The 25,899-nt window shown below is 41.2% G+C and overlaps 1 protein-coding gene across 2 annotated transcripts in view; it reads right to left on the bottom strand.

Annotated features, from left to right (window-relative positions):
• gabrg3 (gamma-aminobutyric acid type A receptor subunit gamma3) overlaps positions 1 to 25,300 on the bottom strand; it is a 91,132-nt gene extending 65,832 nt beyond the window's left edge. Inside the window, exons 1-2 of one of the 2 annotated variants that reach the window (XM_076880346.1) lie at positions 24,982 to 25,300; positions 24,625 to 24,770 (exon numbers count right to left, since the gene is read on the bottom strand). In XM_076880346.1, coding sequence (XP_076736461.1) covers positions 24,625 to 24,770; positions 24,982 to 25,034 — 199 coding nt within the window. In that variant the 5' untranslated portion in view covers positions 25,035 to 25,300. The remainder of the gene's footprint in view (positions 1 to 24,624; positions 24,771 to 24,981) is intronic. The other variant, XM_076880347.1, reaches the window with a different exon arrangement.
• Positions 25,301 to 25,899: the final 599 nt, after the last annotated feature.

Below are 25,899 nucleotides of genomic sequence, written 5' to 3' on the forward strand. Positions count from 1 at the left end.
TTTCAGTGAAGGAGATGCAGCTTCATAGTTTTTGTAGCTCAATGCAAGTTCGTTTTAAAAAAGAATCACAGCTGACCTTAAAAATTTCGATCTGTAAGTTCTTTGTTTAAATTCAATCAAGGAGCGGCGGTAAGGAGGCAGTCATTGCAGCAGAGCTTTGTCACTGACAGACATGCAATACATACTCTCTTCGATTTGCTGGGGTTCACCATCCTAGCGAATTGAGATCTGTTTCTATAAAAATATCCTATTTTCAGCTTTAATTGTCTTTTAATATGTTTTTAAAAGTGTATCATCCAGAAAAATCTGAACATACAGGCTGGATAATTGTAGGTGACCTTGTAAATGTCATACTTAGACTTATTTTAAAACTTTGATAAAACTATGTGTGATCAGAGAAAAGCATAAGTCTGTGTGGTTGCAGACCAGGTGCATGTCTTTGGAATAACCATTTCAAAGGCAATGCACACCATCACAATTTTGGTTGTGCCACTATTTTCCCTTGTGTGACTACAAAAACGAGCCAAAACGAGATGCCTAATTATGGAATAATTACCACCAAATTACAACCAAATCAATGATTCTAATGTTTTAAAAAAAAAACATACATATTTTCAGGCAATTTTCCATAATCCTGGAAACCATTAGCCAGACTAACAGGCCAATTCCTGCATGAAAAGAAATATATTCACAAATTCATGGCAGGAAATAGTTATGAAATTTAAAATATTCTAATGGCAAATAAAATGACAGGTCATAAATGGGCCTCCCATGTTTAGTGGGTCATGTCTCCAGTGTAGGTTTGGTTCTGTCTTTATGTTTATTCATCTGTTTCCCAGTTGTGTCTCTTCCATATGTCACAATGTCAAGTCTGCATTTTTGTGCACATCTCTTGGTTCCTGTTTTACTTTAACAGTCTCGCGTCCCGTGTCCCGTGTTTTGAGTTTCCCCTTTGTCTCGTCATATCAGCTGTCTTGTCTTGTCTTGTCAAGTCAAAGGTTCCATCCAGGTCTCAGGTTATCAAGTATTGGTTTTCTGTGTTTAGCTTTCTGCAGTTTATGTTTTTATTAGTCATCCCAGTCTCCTCTTGCCTTTTGCTTTGTAGTATTTTGTGCAGCCAACAATAAAGGCTTCCACCTCTCCGTTGTCTGCATTTGGTTCCACCTCTTTCTCTTCACACAATCTACCCTTGCATATCATGACACAAACAGGTGAATCAGCATTTGTACAACTTAAAAATTTTCCAATTCTAAAACCTTGCTTCACGACTCATCGGCGGAGATTCTTCTGGCAATTTTTCTGATTTTGCATAACCAGTAGGCGCAAGCGACAAGTCTGTCAGTCTTGCCTTATCAAGAAACGGCTAGTTCTCCCAGAAATGAAGAAACCACAGTTTTGAAATAAGAGACATTCACAAAGTCTGCCACTCATATCATTATACACACAGAATTGAGCATAAATGGAAAGTTTTTCTTGTCTTCCACTCCAGCAAGAATAGATCGAACTGAGTGGGCTGTAAGAGACTACAAACAAAATCTAGTTCAGTATTTAATTATGTCTCATTGAAGATGTGTATCTTTGGCAGTGAAGCTGCATTACATTACTTTCTTCATTATGTACAGTATAATTGGGTGGCAGGCTGTAATTCAGCACCTGCATACAGTACCACTTAGCAACAGTTAGGCTGTGACTAGTCAATCAGTAGATGGAGACAGCTCATTAACTTTAGGGAAAGAGATGGCATGAACTAGAAATTAATTAGCATTAGTGTGTAGGTTATTTATCCATGCAGCCATCAGAGAATACTATCTGTGGTTCCATTAAATATGTTGTACTGTTCAGATCAAATACCAACACATTAAAAAGTGTGCGATCAGCTGTGCACTGGTGAACGGGCACTTGGAGACATTTATACGCTCCTCCAATGAAGGGAAGCCTGTTGTGAGATTTATTTGCCATTAGAGTGGGCAGAGCATGATGAACAGGTCTATAGAGACATTAGCTAATCTTGCTTCAGGTTTGCACTGGAGCCTGGCCCTGTCTGTACATGAGCCGGCGGTGACGAGCGGAGACAAACTGCAACCTCGTCTCTGTGTTTGACACACTGACAGTGATATTTACGGCAAACAAAAACGTGTCACCGTAGCTGCATATTTGCCTTTCTGTGGTAAAACAAAATTAGAAATGTCCTTGTCAGGCCGCGCTCGGCTGTCAGCTCTATTCAAAGAGAACGGATTTGAATAAAATAAAAGACAAAGGAATGCCAGGACGGTACTCATCTATAAGTCCATGTTACTTCTCACCTCTCTTTATCTTTTGCTGCTTTAGTCTCCATGAACTGTCAAACGATGACAAACAGCACTGAAAATGCATTTTCATTATCTTTGCTTTCACTGGATGTAACATTCGTAACCATCCGAGTTTATTTAAATAGTCAAACTGATCAGTTCTTCTGACCTCCTGTGTTATTCTGAGGGAATTTGGCTCTACCCACCAAATCCTCTATTGAGTGGCTACCTTCTGTTTTTCAGTAATTTCTCAGGACTTATCACAAAAAGGTATAGAGCAAGAAGTGCGTGCCATGGTTCCCAGGTCTTTGAGAAATGGTTTTTAGTTTTCTGAGTTTTAGTTTCCTTTTGAGATTAAGTATATTTAATGTTTGAGTTGTTTCTTGACTCTTTTGTTATCTGGTGGTTCCAGTTTGCTGTTGTGCTCGCTTTGTTTAGAGCTGTTTTAATACAGTTCTTCATATTATGAGATTTTCAAGTCTAATTAGTTTGTGTTGTCACATTAATATCATTACAAAGTATTTGTTAAACTTTTTAAATACATATATTGCAAAATTCACATCAGTTTTTTCTAATCTTGGTAATTATTGTGTTTCTTTATTTCTAATTCAGTTGGATTCTGATCTACACAGTGATGTCAAAGTGTTATCATAATTATACTATACTTATAAAGACTCATAATGTATAAACCTACCATAAAGTATATAAAACCGAAAAAGTTTGACTATATAAAAATGAACCGTATTTAACTACAGACTTGGTGAATATAAGAACACTGGATATTATGATTTTGATCTAGTTATTAACATTTTATCTTGCAATTAAAATTGTAATTCTGTAGTTAAACAAAATGTTATATCATATAATCTCAAGTGGAAAATGTCTGTCTTAATTTTCTGTCATTTTAAAATTGTGAAATAACTCAAATGTTTAATTTTAAAATTAATCATAGTTTTGAGTATCTCTTTTCAATCTAAGTCACAATGTAACATGAAATATAGTTTTTCTACTAGTCCTCGTACCACAACATTATTACTTATGTTTATAATCCTTTCATTTATCAGACAAAGAAACTTTGATTGAAATATTAAGTTAAAAAAAAAAGATCTTTTAACTTAACGTAAACCGGCTTTAACAACTCATTTACCTTGATGACATAAGTTCACTTAAAAAAACTTCTCTTACAATCTGATTATTTTGTCAAATCAAATGTTTGAATAACTGTTCTATAATCCTGCTTCAGTAAGTCATAATTTTGACTTATGATTATAATAACTGACCAAAAAACTTGTTCAAATTCTGACTATTACCAAGAAACATTTTTACCAACCAATCTTTTTGACTAGATACCTCACACACGTGACTACATAATTTATTAAGTATCTCAAGCTTTAGAAAAATCATTTAAAAATTATTATTATCATTTTTTTCTTGTCCTTCCCCATAGTTGGAGTAGCTACTACCCACTGCTGCATATTTTAGTCTGGTTGTTAATCACATGAGCTAGCAGGAACTCCTGATGACTCCTGGGGGCTCAACCCGGGGTAGCGGTCATGTCCGGTTAGGGGCTCTGTTGGCTCTCAGGTGACTGTTTCCTCGTGGCTGCGTGCAGCGGGACTAGGGGAGGGTCTGTGCTGACGGACGTGGGTTACTGACCTGGTAGCCTGGCTGCCCCTGGGTGGGTCCGGGATGGGCGTGAGGTTCTGGGGGCGCTCTGTCTCTGGGCTGGGGCCCGGGCCGGGCCTCGGGGGCTTGGGTCCTGGTTGGTGTGTTGCCGGGGTTGTGGGCGGGTGGGTGCATGGGGGCCCAGCCCTGGAGCAGGGTGCCGCCGGTGCATCGAGCCACCTGGGGGGCTCTTCAACTGGTGGGGAAGATTGTCACATCTTGCAGGAGCTTTCCTCTCCTCAGGGGCTCTCTCTACAGGAGGGGGAGATACAGGAGAGGTGGAGGAAGATCTCAGCCTGGGTGTTTATTGTCTTATGTAGTCTGGAAGAAGAGTGGATGGTGGGGTGGGTGCAGTTTTCTCTGTGGTGGGGTTGGGTGGACTGTCCTGGGCTCTGTGGGGCCGGGAGGCGCTGCTGCGCTGGGCCCCGGTCTGGATGGGCCTGGGCCCCCTTTCCCTGGCGGGTCGCGGAGTGTGGGAGTGCCTACTGGGGTCAGCGGGGGAGCTGGCCCCAGGGAGGGGTCACTTGCCCCTCCCTTTCTTCCCTCCCCATCTCCAGCTGCCTCCCTCTTCCCGCTCCACCACAACCACCCACACATGCAGGACCTTAGAGTAGGGGTATGTCACCAGGGTGCGGAGGAGGCCACCCCCCCCGTCCCCTTCTGGCTGCCTCTGCCTCAATTTTATCCCACAACTTAGACATTTACATTACTCACACTCTCATTACACATACATATAGGATCTTGGGGGTGGGCACGATACACGGAATCCAAAGTACCATCAGGGTGTACACCCCACCCCTGGCGTCGTTGCCCACCTCTCAATGTTAAATACACGTAGACATTGAGGGCTAGCAGGAGGGACTATGCGCTTACCTGCTGCTCTCTGGCAGGTAGCTCCATGCCCTCCTGGGTTTTAAATGCACCTTAGAACACACATGCATCAACACTACAATGAGCGGGTGGAGGGAGGTTTGGAGTCTTCTCTCACCCCCATTCTCTGCGACCTGCTGGAGCGGGGGGGCTAGGAGGAGGAGTTGGCTGTCCGACTGCGGTCTGGAGTGTGGGGCCTCCCTGCTGCTGCGGAGTCGGGGCGGTCTGCCTCCCCCCACCGCAGGGAAAAGGGTAACACCACCTGGGTCTGGGTGCAGTTCCCCCCCTCCAGGGGCAAGGGTACCTAGACCCGGGGCTTAGAGTACGCTTGGGGAGTGTGATCGTGTGTACAACGTCTCTTTATGTCTGTCTCCACGTTGGTTGAGTGTGGAGTAAGTGTATATGAGAGCATGAGGGTGGGAATGGATGTTTGTATATGTGTGTGCCTGTATTTCTGTGTCTATATGTCAGGTTGGGTGTCAGGCGCCACCTCTCTGGGGACATCTCAGGCCCTCCAAGGTATGGAGGCCTATCTCCCCCTACCACCACTTCCCCTGCCAGTGGCGGACTCCCTCAGACATCGGTGCGTTGGTGGTTCTTTGTGTCCGGGGATGGGCGTCCAGGTACACACCGGCTCACTCCTTGGCGGCCGCTTATCGGGGCCTGGAGCCTGGGGCTTGCTCAGGCCACTTCTCGGCCTGGGGCTCGGTCACTCAGGCACGGCTGGCTGCCGGCGGAGCTCACGGGCGCGTCACTGCAACTCCCCCTGGCTTCTGCTCCGCGGCTGCTGAGTGAGCCCTCATCTGGGACTCTCCTCAGCTCTTTCTGGGACAGTGGCGCGGCTGCCCCTCTGTTGGTCTTCCTTGGTCTCTTGTGTTCTGGGGGCCTCTGGATGTCTGGAGTTTTGATCTCCTCCATACCTGCTTCATGCCCTGGAGGACGGGGCTGTGGCCCCCCCACACCCTCTAGCAGATCATTACATGAAGGAACCTTTTAAAAAACAAAAAAACAAACGCGTCCATGCTCACAGGTGTACACACGGGTGATCACACCCACAAACTACACCCTTTTTGGCTCCTACCTCAAAGCACACTGTGTTCTGTTGATCTTATGTGCTGCACAATAATGTTTAATATTTAGTATTTACTGTCATATTCCCATATATCATTGTGATGTTGTTTATTCTATTACTCTTGTTCTCTTCTGCTTGTTTTCTTTTTTCTTTCTCAGCAGGTGACCCAGGTGATTGATATATGCATTTTTTTTTCTTTTTTTCTTCTTTTTTTTCTTTTTCTGCTCATTCTGTTGGTTTTTGCCCTTCTCCCCCGTCCCTCTTCTCAGCTGTTTCTCTTTCCCTCTTTCTTTCTCCCCTTCTTTCCCCCAGTCAAGTCTGTCCCATATTCAGTAAGTGAAAATAAAATAAACAATAAAAGGTGAATCAAATGGACCATTGTGGCAAGGCTGGGATGGTCAATTTGGTAAAGTAAATCCGTTGGGCATCTTTCTTTGCCTTTAGACAACAATTCTGATGGCAAAAGAGCCAAACGGGACAGGCAAAAAAAAAAAAAAAAAAAAAAAAAAAGGAACTCCTGATGACATAACCACACATGGGATAGTCCCAGCCTCTCGGTTGGCGTCTGCATACTCTAAGCCACAGCATAAGGACTGATGGCATAAAGACTTCTACTCTCACTGTCTGAGCTCATTGCAAGAAGAAATGCCAAGGGCTCTGAAATATTCAAAAAGCAGAACAGATCACCCCCTTCGGGCTAGCTGTACCACGGCTGATCATCTGTCACCCAGTAAGTAGACACCAGAGCCAGTTTAAGGAGGGCCCTTTAACGAAAGTGTGGGAAAATAACTGCAATACAGCTGCAATCAAGGCCAACTTCAATCTAAGAGTTGTACTCACACCTTAGTGCTTTTAGCACTTTTCAGCTGTCTCTTGTTGCACGTATAAAGAGTGCATCACAGATTGTGACCGTTAAATGTATTTCGACAGAGCCCCTGATTTAAATTGAAACAATAAAACCACTGACTTTAAAGTTATGCCTATTAATCATCTTGTTAAAGTGCAAAGTTCTGCTATGAAACCTTGGGTCCTGGTGAGTAGGTTGTTTTGACATGTACCACCCTTGTCATGGTCCGTGGCCCTGTGTCTAAGGAGTGTGTGGGATGCCCCGGTGGCCACACCCCCGGGCTGGACCATCACCATCACACCTGCATCCCATTCCGGGCAATTACCTGGAGGACTATTTAACCCTGCGCTGACGGATGCTCCACGCCAGTCCGTTAGTCACCCCTCAGTGGTAACTGGGCTCCCCGCAAAAGCTTTGTATATATGTGTTACATGAACTACGTCAATTTGTGTCTGCCACCTGCCTGTCCTTCAGCCTGCTCGGATCACTAAGTGCACCATCTGTCCTCATCACTGCCTCCTCGGGTTCGCTTCCCACGGACACACTTCCCCCTTCTGAGCCCCACGGTCCCGCTCTGATCCCTCCCACGGTCCCAATTACGGCCTCCCTGTTTCGTTTGTCTTCGTGGTTTTCTTCAGTTCCACATTTTCGCTAACTTGGTTGTTCAGCTGTTCTTCAGACTCAATACGCATTAGGTGTATTGAGTCTGCTCTTGGATCCCACTTGTGTGCATCCACTGTGGTTCATGACAACCCTCCTCAGCATTTTGAACACCAACTGTGCTGCAACCCACAGGACCTAAAAGATCTGCTGCCAATGACCCCGAGGCAGAGACCACAGGGCACCTGCACAAGTCCCGAGTATATTCCCCTATTGGTCAAGCAAATGGTTTTAATATTGTGGCTTACTGGTGCACATTGCAGTTACTGAAGTAATACTATAAGGCTCTTTATAAATGGCCACATGAATCACCCTGACAGAAAAATCTAAACTTGAATTCTAGGATGCTTTCAACCTTATGTTATAGTTAGAAATATCTGTTCCTTGGATCATGATCAAACTTCCAACCTAATTGCACAAAAATCCTTTAAGCAGTATAAATAAAGATGTTTAAGTCTAAATCCACAAACAACAGTAACAATAACTGGTTGACTTGATTGTGACAGACTGCCCCGCTCATCTCCCACATTATACAAAGGAGGCTTTCTCTTCTTCCCAGACACTGAGACAAATACTCGTGATGTATTAGAGTGAACCAAACGTACAATGTGTAAACTGGATCAATCAATCACTGTCACTGCTTTCAAAGCTGAGTCTGACGCATCCTGACAGGAGCCAAAATAGTTACTAGGTAACAAATGTCTAAACAAATGTCTCCGTCATTTTTCTGTGTGAATGGGCTCCACTTGAAGCTGCACATTTCTTTTGTACTTCTTCCTCTTTTGTCATTTGAAAGCCTCTTATTTTACTGTAGTTGTTAGCTTTAAACCTTTTGTGCACATTAATGAAAGAAAACATTTAAAGTTCATTAGAGGGCTACGTATGTGCGCCTGTTATTATGCAGCACTACTTTTATTCTTTTCATCCATCACCCCATTGTTTTTAAATCGGACAGGGGTTATGTTCCTGCAGATGCAAACTACTGCTGTTTCATGTTTAAAGAAAAAAATAAACGGGGCGCCTTGACTGTGAAGCAGTCACAGAGAACAGTTCATTTGTCATAGATTAGATGACTGCCATCGTTCATCACAATTTGTCACTTCGAGCGGTCTCATTACTGTATAACGTAATTTTTCGTCTGGTAATGGAGCTAGAAAAAGCTGCCTGAGGAAAGTGTGACAACATGTCAATCCAGAGGTGTTGTAAACACAGCTGTTTGGAATTCTTATACAGGAATATGTGCTAAACTTGACCAGTCCTCTTCCATAGACTGGTAAATGGTAAATCGCCTGTATTTGTATAGTGCTTTACTTAGTCCCTATGGACCCCAAAGCGCTTTACACTACATTCAGTCAGCCACCCATTCACACACTGGTGATGGCAAGCTACATTGTAGCCACAGCTGCCCTGGGGCGCACTGACAGAGGCGAGGCTGCCAGACACAGGCGCCACCGGGCCCTCTGACCACCACCAGTAGGCAACGGGTGAAGTGTCTTGCCCAAAGACACAATGACCAAGACTGTCGGAGTTACGGTCCCCTAAACCCTTAAGCTTCAAATGAAACATCACCAACCATAACTATATTTATCTTTCATATACAGTTAAGTGATTTCTTAAAGTGTTTTACGTAAAATTGCCTGTGTTTTAACATCTAAAGTGATAAGTTATTATCATGTGTTTATCATACCTGTACCATTTCCTTTATCTGCATGTGACAGATATTACTAACTATTCAAAAGTCATTAGTTATAGATTTCAAACACTTTTATTTCAGAAGAAGTCAAACACACTCTTTTGTCATTTTAACAACAAAATCTAGATGACCTGGTGACTTCGTAATAAGATGTAGCTGATCAGTGTGGTGTTTGGACAATAATATGGATGAACTTGATTAGATTATTAAGACCAGAAGAGTTCATGGATCGTTGCACTGAGACTGCCTCACTCATCAGCTTTGAGACTTTTCAGGTCGACAGAGACGTAAGAATAAATGTGAAGACTCCACCTGTTATGTCTAAAAGGTACGGGTTCCAGTACCATGTCCTTGTAATATCAGGAATGTTAGTGAAAAAGCCACGTTTTTGGGACCTGAATGCTGAACTGCAAGCTGTTGGAATGTGTCTCTGTTACTCACCGAGGGAATTCATCACTGTTTGAATCAACACCCTGTTTGGATTCCTCAATCAGCTAACTCAGAGGTTACCCAAATGGCTGTGGTTAATGGATGTGGATAATGAATGGATCCCGACCCCCCACCATTTGCTGGAGATGCAGTGGAACACGAAGCTGACACACTGACACAGATGTTAGAGATACCTGCATTTAATTTATACTGAAGCCCCTTATTGTATCATATTGAGATTTTGATTTATTGAGCGCTTTTCTATATTTTCTATTTAACTTTTTCTATTTAAATATTTTAGTGCTTCTTTCTTTAGTGTAATGTATTTGTTTTTCATTTTTTATTTGTTATGTTTTTGGCTGCTGTAACAGTAATTTCACAACTTTCTTCTTCTTCGTATCTTCTTCTTCGTCTTCTTCTTATCATTATTATTATTCATCCTTTATAACTCCCATTCTTGTGTATTAAATTAAATCTGAACAAACATCATGTTGGTGTCAAATTTTTTTTTTTCAGCAGAACAAATCAAAAGCGTCTAGGTTATTTAAAAAAACTGCTCCTTACAAAATGTAATGCCTAATCTAGGGCTGGGCGATATAGCCTAAAATCCATATCGCGATATAATTTGAAGCACGTGCGGTAACGATATATATCACGATATATTCTTTTCTTCTGTATAACCCATTTTCCACACTATAAGGCACACTTAAAATCCTTTAATTTTCTCAAAAATCGAGAGTGTGCCTTATGTATGAATTCTGGTTGTGCTTACTGACCTCAAACCGATTTTGGTGTGCAGAAATCTGTTAAAAATGTTTTAGTACAACTTTGGTAAGCCGCACTGCTTGATGGATTGTCAGAGCATTACGGCTGCCGTAGTGAGGAGCTTCGCGGAGTAATCTGGGTCCAAAACTCCGTCCATTTCAGGTCCCAAAGTCAAACGAACACTGAGAGTTAAAAACGGTCTAAATTCTTTCATCTTTAATGAAATCATCAGCGTTGCTGCTTCAGCAGGTGTAACAATTAAGTTTAACATCCATGCATCCATGAAAACAGAATTTATTAAATTTAACGGAGTTAGAAGTTAACAGGAAGTTAGCTCGCTAGTTTCCACCTAAACATGACATACCATGTTCTGACTGAGATTTCTGAAACTAATTAAAACGTACAGCTCTGCTATCACTTCCAACATAAATGAAGACAGAAAACTAAACAGCAGTGGCGTTTGCAGGGTTACTGAAGTTCGACTACCTGGTATATAATGTTGTGCTACGTGATCGCTAGCGACACAGCTATGTTAGCATAACATTAGCACAGTGAAGCTGGAGGATGAACGCCAAATTTTTTTCCACTCGATAAAAGTTAACGTGAGGGATTCTGTATGAACAAATGCAATCGCATAGCAGGATGCTATACACGGGCCAAACTTCAGTCAGGAGAACAACTGGGATTATTCATCCACAATACAAGGTTAGTTATTAATATACTGCAACAACATGGGAAGAGAACAGCTGCGAGAGAATTCAACATTAATAAATCAATGTTACGGAAGTGGAGGAAGCGCAGTTTTTGGCTTTCCCCATATTTCAAAAGTGCTTCATCTCTTTGCCATGACTGTCGGCATAATTTGCATGGTTGTAGCCGCTGCAATGCTTTCGACCAAAAAGCATTGCGCATGTTGATGACATCATCAACATGCGATAGAGCGGTATAGTCAAAATCTCTATCGTTGGCCAAATTTATATCGTTTCTATCATGTATCGTTTATATCATACGGAGCCCCGCAGGGGACATGGGAGAAAAAAAAAATTAAGACGGACTTTTGCGAGATCTCGCAAAACAAACTCGGGATCTCACAAAAGTTTTGCGAGATCTCGCAAAAGTTTTAGCCGCATTCTTCGATGGCCGCCAGCTCGAAGCCGACCGGGAGGTCGAGGCACAATGTGCCGGGAAAGCGGTGTCCCTCCCGGCTGTAGAAGCTAGCTTCGAGCTAGTGGGTGTCAGATCTCCGAAAACATCGGAGCACTTTTGCAAATATGTGATGTCTTGTAAACCGAGCAGGTATCTGACGTTTACACAACTACATTCACGCCTCAAAATATCTTAAAAGTGTATTTTGTGACCCAGAAAGAGTAATATTACAACTAAGTAGCTGCCGCCATTGTTGGAATTCAACTTTTGCGAGATCTCGCAAAAGTTTTGCGAGATCCCGAGTTTGTTTTGTGAGATCTCGCAAAAGTTTTGCGAGATCCTGAGTTAGTTTTGAGAGATCTCGCAAAAGTCCGTCTTAATTTTTTTTTCTCCCATGTCCCCTGCGGGGCTCCGTAATATCGCCCACCCCTAGCCTAATCACTGAATAATTACCAACAAATTACAATTGAATCCACAAGTCCAAGTCCACAATGTTAAAAACACATATTTCCACACAGCTTTCCATGTTTTAACCTATACCAATGATCAGAAGTTACAGGACAAGTATTCTGGAAAATTAATTATAAGGAGGGTTTTTATGATATTTCACATTACTACAGTACATAAAAATATACAGCTGGGATCACAACTGATGCCACTCAGACAGTTAAAGGTTAAAAAACAATACCAGGTGGGAAAAATATCAAGTTTACTTAAAATTCACCTTTTCTTTATATTTTCCTCCTAAAATCATAACCAGTGAAGTACAATAACAGGAAAAAATGACATTTGGACATTTAAAGTTGACTCTCACTCCACAACATCAACAGAGGCATCATTTTACATTCAGCCCATGTGTTGGAAACGCCTCTTGTTTAACTACGAGTTTAAAAAGTCACATTCATTAATGCCAGCAGGACAAGGTCAAATGACTTCAGCTCACCATCTGTCATCAAAGGACCCACAACACAACAAATGGCTTTCTAATGTACTTATCTGTGGTGTGTGGTCAGGGGAATTACAAAAAATAAATGCTAATTGCCCGCATCCTATTTATCGTCTCTTCTTTGAAATTATCCATACAAGTTAATTTAGTGTGCTGTGGCTGGGCGGCCAGGAGGAATACAGATCTCTGATACACTATAGAATAATAATTTTCCGTGTAAATGACTCCTCGTGGGTGCGATGGAAAAAAAAAAAAAACAGCAAAAAAACCCACCAGAAAAATAGTCCCTGAAGAAGCTTAGTGAAAAGGTCACTGTGTTTATTACTCAGACACGAAGTCTGGACTCATACATCCTGTGGGTGACTGCTGAACAGTCTAGCACACACATCATCCATAAAAAGTGAAAGTCCCGTTCTATTCATGACTTTCACTTGTTTGCTGTTTCAGTGCATCCATCACTCCCATACAGGGAGTGCAGAATTATTAGGCAAATGATTATTTTGTCCACATCATCCTCTTCATGCATGTTGTCTTACTCCAAGCTGTATAGGCTCGAAAGCCTACTACCAATTAAGCATATTAGGTGATGTGCATCTCTGTAATGAGAAGGCGTGTGGTCTAATGACATCAACACCCTATATCAGGTGTGCATAATTATTAGGCAACGTCCTTTCCTTTGGCAAAATGGGTCAAAAGAAGGACTTGACAGGCTCAGAAAAGTCAAAAATAGTGAGATATCTTTCAGAGGGATGCAGCAGTCTCAAAATTGCAAAGCTTCTGAAGTGTGATCATCGAACAATCAAGCGTTTCATTCAAAATAGTCAACAGGGTCGCAAGAAGCATGTGGAAAAACCAAGGCGCAAAATAACTGCCCATGAACTGAGAAAAGTCAAACGTGCAGCTGCCAAGATGCCACTTGCCACCAGTTTGGCCATATTTCAGAGCTGCAACATCACTGGAGTGCCCAAAAGCACAAGGTGTGCAATACTCAGAGACATGGCCAAGGTAAGAAAGGCTGAAAGACGACCACCACTGAGCAAGACACACAAGCTGAAACGTCAAGACTGGGCCAAGAAATATCTCAAGACTGGTTTTTCTAAGGTTTTATGGACTGATGAAATGAGAGTGAGTCTTGATGGGCCAGATGGATGGGCCCGTGGCTGGATTGGTAAAGGGCAGAGAGCTCCAGTCCGACTCAGACACCAGCAAGGTGGAGGTGGAGTACTGGTTTGTGCTGGTATCATCAAAGATGAGCTTGTGGGGCCTTTTCGGGTTGAGGATGGAGTCAAGCTCAACTCCCAGTCCTACTGCCAGTTTCTGGAAGACACCTTCTTCAAGCAGTGTGTTACGTCCCCCCCGAAGGGGTCTAGGCATGCGAGTGAGGGGACCAGTAACAAATGAGTCCAGAACAGAATGAAAGGAAAACAGACAGGTGTTCTTAGTAAATAACATAGTCTTTATTATAGATAATCATAACATAAGGAGCCGGCAACGCCGTATTACCAATAACATGCCGAAAAAGGTTGCAACAACAAAGAACACAACAACCAAACAAAAACTCCACACCACGAGGAGGCACTTCCAGGCACTTATTTTCATGCAGGACAATGCTCCATCACACGCGTCCAAGTACTCCACAGCGTGGCTGGCAAGAAAGGGTATAAAAGAACAAAAACTAATGACATGGCCACCTTGTTCACCTGATCTGAACCCCATTGAGAACCTGTGGTCCATCATCAAATGTGAGATTTACAAGGAGGGAAAACAGTACACCTCTCTGAACAGTGTCTGGGAGGCTGTGGTTGCTGTTGCACACAATGTTGATGGTGAACAGATCAAAACACTGACAGAATCCATGGATGGCAGGCTTTTGAGTGTCCTTGCAAAGAAATATTGGCTATATTGGTCGCTGATTTGTTTTTGTTTTGTTTTTGAATGTCAGAAATGTATATTTGTGAATGTGGAGATGTTATATTGGTTTAACTGGTAAAAATAAATAATTGAAATGGGTATATATTTGTTTTTTGTTAAGTTGCCTAATAATTATGCACAGTAATAGTCACCTGCACACACAGATATCCCCCTAAAATAGCTCAAACTAAAAACAAACTAAAAACTACTTCCAAAAACATTCAGCTTTGATATTAATGAGTTTTTTGGGTTCATTGAGAACATGGTTGTTGTTCAATAATAAAATTATTCCTCAAAAATACAACTTGCCTAATAATTCTGCACTCCCTGTATCATTTCCACGACAGGGGAATGATAAAAAAAACACAAACGATAAACTCGTTATGCAGCTGCTAATTTAGATTTTTTAGTATGAACCGTGTTCAACCTGATATTCAGTGTAAAATTATAAGTGATGTGATGTCAATGTTTGCATCACAATCCTGATAAAACAGGATTTTTAAAAATATACATTTGTGTGCAGAAAAAGTGCTGAGAAAGTTTGTCTGAGCTACCGTCAGTCTAAGAACATTGTTGAGGCTTTTTTTTGTGTGCGATACACAAAAAAAGCAGATTTGTGACTCTTCAGGCTCTTGAAATGCTCCTCATAATTGCACTTAGCATTTTTTAGACGGTCCTATTGACCATTTGGCTCAGCGTAAATTCATGGCTGTTTCTTTTCCTTTTCAGAGTGAAAATTGTGCTGTTGGATGTCAGTTATGTTTATATAATATGTAATTGTAGCCATTCCTTTAAATGACCGGAATGCTGTTATAGTTTGTGCTAGAGACAAAATTCAAACAAAGAAGCGAAGACAGGGTTACAGGTATATTTCGTATACCATGGCATCATAAAGCATTCAGCAAAGTATTGCTGTCTGAACACACACAGAAAAATCAGCTATGCCTCAATTTCACCATGTGGGCATAATTCTTCAATCCTTTTGGGCCTTGTGAACTCACTGTCATGCGATGGACACGGTCAGCAGCAATGCTCACAGCTGTTTTTCCAATCTTCTGTTGTCCAGGTTTGATGAGTTACATCAACAGTAAGCTGAGGCTACATGAACTGTAAGCCTCAGCTTACTGTTCTCAGCTAACAGGAGTGGCACCCGGTGTGCTCTTCTGCTGCTGTAGCTTATCTGTTTCAAGGTTTAGCGTGCATTCAGAGGTGCTCGTCTGCATGGCTTGGTTGTAATGTGTGGTTAGAGTTATTACATTATTTGAGTTACAATCTGGCTATTTTCACCCAGAGAACTGCCGATTATTTGATATTTTCTCTTTTTTAGACCCTAGAGATGGTTGTTTGAGGGTAAAGTTCCTGAAACACTCAACAGATCGTGTGACACCAGCCATTTCAAAGTCATTTAAATCTCTTTTTTTCCTCATTCTAATGCTCAATCTAAAGTCTTGAGTATGTCTGCATGCCTAAATGAATTTAGCTGCTACCATTACTGCTGATTCAATAGCTGAATGGGTGTTCCTAATAAAATGGTCGTTAAGTTTAAATATATTAGTGTTTATATTGATGCAGGCTCATAATAAGCATGAAAGCTTCAAATAATGAGTTCTGACTTAACAGTCAGGTAAAAACTGGTTTAAAGACACAGGGATGAGACAGGATGAACTGATTAATGTTATTGTGAACTGTGACTCATGCCAAGCTTGATCGTGGCTCAAGAGTTGGGAGTTCGCCTTGTAATCGGAAGGTTGCCGGTTCGATCCCCGGCTTGGACAGTCTCGGTCATTGTGTCCTTGGGCAAGACACTTCACCCGTTGCCTACTGATGGTGGTCAGAGGGCCTGGTGGCGCCAGTGTCCGGCAGCCTCGCCTCTGTCAGTGCGCCCCAGGGTGGCTGTGGCTACAATGTAGCTTGCCATCACCAGTGTGTGAATGGGTGGGTGACTGGATATGTAAAGCGCTTTGGGGTCCTTAGGGACTAGTAAAGCGCTATATAAATACAGGCCATTTTACTCTGATAAAGTCATGGAATAAACGAAGCAGGAAATTAGCAGAACAGGTCGCTTTTAAAACAAATCTCTTTTGTTGATGTAACTCATCAAACCTGGACAACAGAAGATTGGAAAAACAGCTGTGAGCATTGCTGCTGACCGTGTCCATCGCATGACAGTGAGTTCACTGAACTCAGATGGCGTCCACAGTCACCAGGACTTATATCTGCTTCAGAGTCTAATGGCTTCACTGCTATCACCTCCCATATCTACATATATCTGGACTGGATCTGGACCTGAGCCCTAACTGCTGTAAGGAATTAAGTAACATTACTGAAAGCACACAAATAAGCTACTAAATGGACCTGTTTGAGATTTTTTTTTTTGTTATTGTTATTGTGGTTTCCAGGGAAACTCAGTTATATTACTGTTAGATGTTACCAGGTTATAATGAAAAATAGATTACCGAGCTACAGGGAAATTGCACATTATTTATCCTCTCCAATATGTTATTCTTGAAGCTTCAGGAAGCTTAGATAGATTAAACTGCAGTGAAAGCACATGAGTAATAGCAAGAGAAAACAAATTTACATGACATTAATGTTTGGATTAAAAGTAAGCATCCAGCTGAACACTGGATAACTCTAGAACAAGCGGTATTTATGTAGCTCTGACAAAGGCCATCGTTATGCCGTATGCTGATGGAAAATCTAACCGATCCCTTGTTTGTATGAATCACAACAGTCAGGAGAGAATTTAAAACACCAAGAAAAACAGTTTAAAAAACTGAAATTGACCACAGGATGAGCAGATTACATAGTAAACTTTAGGTTTGTTCTATCAACTGAGGAAAGTGAGAGTTCAGGGTTATTTGCTGGAGTGAAACATTGAGAAAGTAACTCTAATAAAGTGGCACTAAGGATGTAAGAACGGGATCATCTCTCTCAGGAATGCATTGAAAGGGCTTTTCCAGAGCATGTGTGAGGTCATCTATACGTGCCACTGAGTAACACCTAGCGTACCAATCACATTTCTTTCTTTTGTGCCCTTTATTTTTTCCCAGACAGGAACAACGGAGCTTGCGCTACTTGGTATCCATAGTAACAGAGATATTATACAAGATTCAGGTTGTAAAAATCCTGTTTGCTAAAGCAGTGACTGAAGAATCTCAAAGAGATGCTGAAGGATCCACCTACTTCGTTGTCCAAAACAACAAACTGTATACAAAAGATGGACGTAGCCACTGTGACATCATCTGTGGGTTTCTCCCTTTTTGAAGCCAAATGGTGCAGGTGCCGACAATAATGGTCTCTTCTTCTATGGATCTATTAACTCATTCACTGCCAGCCGTTTTCAAATCAGGTAACTCCCCACTGCCAGGGTTTTTGAGCATTTTTACTCATTTTTGAAGAGCCACAGAAAACTGTGTGTTATGATCATATAAACGCTGAACCTACCAAAATGAAGAACAGACTCTCTTCTTTCATCCAAAAAAAAAAAGCTTGTTTCTACCATTTTCCATTCTTTAGTAATCAGCTGTAGAAGAGAGGTGGGTTCCACCAAAAATGCCTGTTTTGACCAAAAAAAGGGAGAAAACGAGCTTTTTGTGAAAAATACATTTCAAGCAGAAAAGTGCCTTTGACACTAATATTTCTTGCTTTGTGACACCTCTAACATATAAAATAGTTTTTCACTTCTATAAAACAGAAATAACACTGAGAAAGGTTATGTTTTATCAAAACAATTTATTTACAAATATATGAAAAAATAAAATGTACATAGTGAAACATTTATTCACAATGAATAATTCACTTTTGTGTGGTAATCATTATAACACTTTCCAGGATGCAAGGGCACACAACAAGACTTGCACCACATTTTTGTCTCACTGCGCAATCCCTTACGTGCGCAAACCCTGCACCTCCTTGCAGGTCTACTTTTACTGCTGGTGGGCTTCAGTTTTTCAAGTTGGTGCCTGCCTAGGTCACCGTCTAGCCTGCTATCAGGGTCGGTGTTGTAAGGTGCCCTTGAGGTTTTTCTGCCTTTCCAGTCACCTTCCCCTTCAAATCCCACACCTGCCCCCTCCCATTGAAAAACGTAATTGACGTCTATAGACGTCAATGGCAGTCAACGTAAGTTTTTCAATTGACGTCTATAGACGTCAATGGCAGTGAATGAGTTAAGACTTCCCAATTAGGTTAAAGAGAAAACTTGGGCCAGTTTGCATGCTTTGAGAACACTAATTTATCTCTTAATGCAGTTCTCCCCAAATGAATGATTAATCTTGATCAGTAGATCTACATTTGGAAATGAGAAGAGTTTCGCTATTGGGTGTATAAAAAGCTTGAATATAGCCACTGTGATGTCATCTATTGGTTCTGGACTCAGCAGTTCATCTTGAAGCATCCAAATAAAATCCTAAAATTTCACTCATCAAAACTGCAGCACAGACTTCTCAGATGGTCGGTTAATACAATGAACGACGCAGCAGCCATCGCCATATAATTGCATCAAAAATGCTTGAACAATGGAGGACAGTGCAGAGCTCCTGTTGAGTGACTCCAAAAACTCAGGTGAAGCCTAGCAGACACTTTTGTAGCAGGCTGATAACATGTTTAGGTGGTTTTGCCATCTTTTGGCTTTTAGCTCCGGAGCTTACAGCTTGCATTTGAAAGAACTTGCACAAGTTTTTTGACACTGTTGGTTCATGCTTACTTTCCATTGTCAATAGTCTTCAGTCAGGCTCCGTTCCCTCCGACTTTAAACATGCTGTTGTGGAACCTATCCTTAAAAAGCAGAATCTGGACTCAACAGTTTTATCAAATTACAGACCAATCTCTAAAGTGCCCTTTTTTCAAAAGTTCTGGAGAAAATTGTAGGTTTGGCAGCTCCAGGCCTTCTTAGATAAATATGACATTGGTGAAGTATTCTAGTCTGGTTTTAAAATGCACCACAGTGCTGAAACTGATCTTTTAACTTTTACTGACTCAGGAGATTCTGACATTTTAAAATTATTAGATCTCAGTGCTGTTTTTGATACAATAGATCATGGGATTCTTATCTTTCAGCTGCAACTATGTGTCGGAATTAAATGAATTGTTTTGGAATGGTTTAAATCCTACCTATCTCACTCTACACCTACGACTGCACAGCCACTAACAGCTCCAACATCATTGTGAAGTTTGCGGACGACACTACAGTGGTGGGTCTTATCACCAACAGTGATGAGACAGCTTACAGGGAGGAGGTCAGCGGCCTGACCCACTGGTGTCAAGACAACCATCTCACCCTCAACGTCACAAAGACAAAGGAGTTGATAGTGGACTTCCGGAGGTGCAGAGAAGTACACACCCCCATCACCATCAGCGGCGCTGCTGTGGAGAGAGTGAGCAGCTTCCGGTTCCTTGGCGTACACCTGGCTGAGGATCTTACGTGGTCAGTATACACAAACAAAACAGTGAAGAAGGCGCAGCAGCGCCTCTTCTTTCTCAGGAGACTGAAAAGACTCGGCATGAGCCCCCGCATCCTCAGGACCTTCTATCACTGTGCCATTGAGAGCATCCTCAAACAATTCTATTCATTGTTTACTCTATTTAACTTGTAAAATATGTGTACACACACACACACACACAGAAAAATATTTAGTATACACACATCCAGAAATGCATATACTATTATATATTGTACATATATTAGTTTCAGATGTAGCCATTCTTGTATTTTGCTTGTTTACATTATTGTATTTTACACAACTCTGTTGCTTGTGAAGCTCGCACACAAGAATTTCACTCACATGTGCTGCACCAATGTACCTGCACATGTGATGTGACAATAAAAGTGATTTGATTTGATTTGCCAAACAGTTTTCGAATTGATTTTAAGATTTTAACACTTGTTTTTAAGACGCTGCATGGACTAGCTCCTACATATGTTTCTGGTCTTCTAACCTGGTATACTCCTGCAAGATCTTTGAGCTCTGCGGACCAAATGCTACTAGTTGTCCCAAGGTCCAGATTAAAACACAGAGGAGACCGGGCATTTGCGGTGACTGCTCCTAAACTCTTTGCCTCTGCATATCAGGACATATATATGTGTACACACACATATATATATGTACATATACACATATATATTAGGGGTGCAACGATACACAAAATTCACGGTTCGGTTCGATACTTTGGTGTCACGGTTCGATATTTTTTCGATACAAAAAAAAATGTTCATGCCTTTTTAATTTGTCATTTATTAAAATTATAAATATATATTTTAACACAAAAGTACAGTTTTTAAATTTAACCCTAACCCTTGTGCGTGTTGTTTTTTAGCTCGTCATATTGCAGCCACAGAAATTCTTTTGTCCATGAAACCATAAAGCTGCACTTTCTTTTTGCCTTATAGTCTGATTTGTCATAACTTCTCCGTTTTGTGGTAAGCTTTTCTTTGGCTGTCACTTCTTCACCCTGACCTGTCTTATTTGGCTCAGCAGAACTAAAATATATATCTGTCTGTGAAGGTTCTCAGTCATCCAGGTCATCGTAGTGAAATATATATCCTGCCGCACTCACATAAGCTCAGCGATTCTCTGCGCGATCAACCTCTCACATGTTTAAGCTGCGGGAGATTTCACTTGTCATGTTTGCATAGTAAGCTAACAATTAATAAGACGATGTCAGAGGAATTGGTGCACAAATTATCATCACTCACAGATAAGTGCTGTCGCTCTCTATACACAGTTCGCGCGATTGCAAAGTGAAAGCAAAAAAACAAGCGCAAATTCAAACGCGATTTCAATATGTCACATATTGACAGTGGCTCACCCAATGACATAATTACCCAGCTACATTTCTGAAAGAATGCAAAAGCATTGACATATATTTTTCCTTCCTACAATAGCCCGACAGGCAGGGCAGAGATAGCCCCGGGACGTCGGGCTAGCGATATTGCGAGCCCTGTATCTGATTGAGGAATCACTCATCTTTGGAAAAGAGAGTTTATTACAGAGAAATGTCTCTTTCCAAAATAAAAGCTATACTATCCGCTTCTTCTGGGCTATATTCTCAGCAGCATATTAAACATATCAGGTCTCCATAAGGAGAATCCTGTGCTAACAGCTGTCTAAATGACTCGGCTAAAGTTTGTAGCATGCATGCTTGTTGTTTTTGTCTTTGCACTAGGATGATGTCGGTGTAAATGTGCAGTCATATTCGTTGTGTTCCCACTAGTGCTTTCAGGTTAATCTCGTTGAAATAACCTTAACGCCACAACACGGCAAATCTCCGTTAACGAGCTACCCTATACAGAGGGGCTAGACGGCCAACACGTTAACGAGCTAACTGCGCTAACACACTAGCTCCCACCCATGTAATTGAGCATTGCATGGCACATCCAACATACTGTTTTACTTTAGTCCATGACTTGCTTACCTTCAGGGTCATACGTCACATGAAAACCAAAATAATTCCAAACGCCAGATCTGAATGAGGGTGGGGAGGTCCACTTCTGTCTCGCTAGCTTGCCCTGCGCTCTTCCTTCTGACCATGCTGTCTGTGTTGAGCGCTCAGTGAATCTGCGTTCGACTACTCCGCCTAGGCTGCACTCTCGAGCCTAGGCGGAGTAGTCAAATGCAGATTCACTGAGCGCTCAACACAGACAGCATGGTCAGAAGGAAAGTTGATAAAATAAATTACAAATTTTGTATTGTTCTTTTTTTTTTCTCCCCTTTGGTTTTCTTTCTTTCTCTCCCCCTCTTTCTTTCATTCTTTCCCCCTGTCCTATCCCACAGTCATGTCTGTCCCGTTTGCAACTGAAAATAAAATAAATTCATAATTATAATAAAGGTCAATCAAATGGACCAATATGATGATCCACTTAAAATAAATCCTCTTGGCATCTTTCTTGGCCTCAAGACAACAATTCTGATGGCTATAGATCCAAACGGGACACAAAAAAAAAAAAAAAAAAATTGAAAAAAATTGTATTGTTCGATACATATGCGTACCGAACCGAAAGCACTGTATCGAACGGTTCAATATCGATACGAATATCGTTGCACCCCTAATATATATATATATATATATATATATATATATATATATATATATATATATATATATATATATATATATATATATATATATATATATATATATATATATATATATATATATATATATATATATGTGTGTGTGTGTGTGTGTGTGTGTGTGTGTGTGTGTATATATATATATATATATATATATATATATATATATATATATATATATATATATATATATATATATATATATATATACACACACACATTTCATGAGTCGCAAGCACTCAACTAACTCTCGTCACTGGGTGTATGATTTATTACAGCAGCTGGTGATGATTATGTGATGATGGTAAAGTGCTGATATTAGCATGAAATGCCTACATGTCCCAAAGTAAGAATCCAGTGTCATTATCTGTCGGCTATCATTGCAAAAAACAAAACAAATTCACATTATAAAAAGTCATCTGATGCACTGTTACGCACATCTATAGCAACTGCAGCACCTTTAATAAAAGTATGATTTTACCAAGACTACTGATCCCAGGCCTGCCAGCACTAGTTAGATATTTGTGGACAGGTTTTGTTAGCAAGGTGCCATCTACATCAAGGCTACAAATGCAAACACCCTCCATCAGCAAAGAAGAAATCGTGATCACGAGCTGAATCTTGGTCACATCTGAGGCGACGCCTGCTGTTAAACACAACAGGCTGTTAGGTGTCAACTGGATGTCGCCTGCTGCTGCTGCTCGCAAAGCAACTCGGCTTTGTCAGATGGTTAACGACTGACCTCCAGCTCAACCATGTCTTGCTTGTTCTTTTTGCAAAGATGAAAGTTGTCCATTTTTAAGTTAATACCTAACGAGCAACAACTCACAGAAGTGTGTTCTAAGAAGCCCCTCTTTGTTATGCATTGATTCTAACTACATTACCATATGGCAGCAGCCTGCCACCAGAGGCCACTTTGCAAACCCTGAACAAGAACAGAAGCAGAGCCTCTTCAGAGTCTTCAGAGTTGACAAACACATTCACTTTATCCAGGAGAAAATGAGTCAGGGAATTACATATCTCTCTCCTCCACTCAAAGTTTCCACCTTCAGATGTAATTTATATTCATGAGGACATGCTGATGAGTTACACCTTGACCCTTTGTGATCGTGGGTCAGAAAGTAAAACCACTAAAAAACTTTACCTGCCCATTAAATGCATGAAATAGTGTCATCTAATAAGAAAGAATGTCCCTAAATTCATTGCTTTAAAGTTATGACCACAAGAGTAGACTAAGGGAGCACTTCACAGCGAATAGCAAGAAAAACAATATTAATAATATCTTGATGATAGTGGTAGCAACAGAAGAGTGTCTATAAGGAGATGTTACCACATTATATGAAACCCATAGAGGGTGGGAATATTCTGGACACGTGCACTGAATCAACGCCACTCTGACCATGGAGAAGCAGCACTCCATTCTTCAGAGACATGTCCCACCCTCAAGTTTGGATTTTTGTAATGAACGAGTCAACAGGGTGATGAAGTCAAACACCTCAAAGCTTTTCAACAACCACAAAAAACCCAAAGAAGACCAAGGAGAGCTGACCGTCAAAGACTTTCCTGCAGAATGGTCCTGACATCCTGGAATAACACCGCACAATCACATCTGCTGTAGGAACAAATAAATTCTACAATATTCAGAAATTCCCTGGCATTGTCACTGCTATTGAAGTTAGACTTTATAAAGTGCTACTCCAACACCTCTATCAGCCAAAGAGAGATGGAGGAAATCACCTATCCCCTGTGCTTCATGTGTGGATGTCTGAAGATTGTAGTGTTTAAATAGCTGATAGTAAGTTCACATTTTAAAATGTCAATACTTTTAGTCCTTTTAAAAGTTTTGGTTTACTTAGTATTGCTGTTTCATTATAACGGCTGGACAGTTTTATGGAGTCTTCAGAGAGGGCATCTTTCATTAATGCAAACCTTAAAAAAAAGACTAATAAAAAGGTATTTTATGTACATTTGTACAAGAACATTTAAGCTTGTAAAATGTTCGGAACAGACTTTTTGGGCTCAGTGTTAGCAGTGGCGACAAACCTGGGAAGGCTTTAGCTAATATTGACACTTAAAGGTTTTAGTACACAGTTCGTGCGTACAGTGTTATGTAGGTTCTGAATTAAACATTACATTTATCTGATTCTAGAACTAATAGCATCCCCAGGTTTCACACAGGTGTGGTTATAAGGAGAAAGCTGCTTTGCATTCAAATTCTGTGATTAGTTAGCTGAGAAATTGGGACAGAAGTAACCCTTACCTCCAATATCCGGTCGCAGTTTCTTGTCATATTCTTTCAGTAAATTATTGAGTATTTCCGTGGCGTCGGTTTGCTGGGATTTAGGAGCCAGCATCTGGTTCACAGTGACATCCTCGTAGTCCTCCTCGGACTCGATTGTTAGAGAGCTACAGGGACACAAATAAAAGAAGGTGGCTGGAAACAGCAGGAGCAATGACACTGACTTAAAACATGCAGCGCAGTCTGCAGAGTGCATGCACGCAAAGACATCGTTAGTGTCACTGAGTCCTTCACGCAAACTTAAGAGCCAGCCACAAAGTTTCCTGAGCATTTAAAGCATCACCAAAACGCATCACGCGACCAAAGGGCGCCACTTACCAGGTATGAAGGGCTGAAAGAAGTAGGATATAAGCCAGTAGCGGGGATGTCATGTTTGTCGCAGGAGGACAACAAGTAGAGATGTGTGAGAGGACGGTGCGCAAGGTGTCGGTGTCTGGACGCGACGGTCACTGCTGCTCAGGGGAGAAAACGTAAGAGCAGCCCTTCGTAGTTTGTAATCCAGCAGAAATGTCATTCATTGTTGTGAAATAGATCCTTCCTCGTGGGAGTGCCTCCTCGTATAGACGGAGGAGCAGCTGGTCTCACCTGTACAGGGTTGCAATTCCTGGATAGCGGACGCTGCTTGTGCTTTACGCAGGTGCGCACACTGAATGCGTCCCTCTAAAAGCCCCTGGTCCACCAAAAACTCCTCCGTGGCCAAACCTGCGTCACTCCACTGTAGGGGCTACTTTACAGATCTTATTAGAGCTGTTACACCTGTTCTCTTTAGTGGTGTTTTGCTTTCTTTCTAATTATCCGTACAAAGTGCCAAAAGAACGCATCCCTTTGTGAATACAGTATAGATTATTTGTATGCAAGGCAGGAGCGTCTGTGTGCATAGATATGATTATTTTTATGGCAGGAACTAAAGTTTCTTATTTTAGTGGATTTTTAAAATTTAAATGGTGCCAAAAACTCTGACAGAACAGTAAAAGTGATACGGGTGATGTCATCTTATTGCCTCTTATGTACGACCAAAAAGTTCTATATATAAAAATAGAATTTATATTTATTTAATATTTATTATAAGCTAGATATCGATTATCAGATAACAGCCGTTCTCATTTGTCTACTGATTTGCTTTTATTGATCGACTAATTGTTGCATGTGTTTTAATGATGCACCTGTGAGGCAGCCTCTTTGTTGTTCATTTGAAAGCTTGCATATCAAAGTGCAGCAAGAGCCCCTTTAAAGCTA

Source organism: Maylandia zebra, linkage group LG23 (assembly GCF_041146795.1).
Source record: "Maylandia zebra isolate NMK-2024a linkage group LG23, Mzebra_GT3a, whole genome shotgun sequence".
Classification (NCBI taxonomy): Eukaryota; Metazoa; Chordata; class Actinopteri; order Cichliformes; family Cichlidae; genus Maylandia; species Maylandia zebra.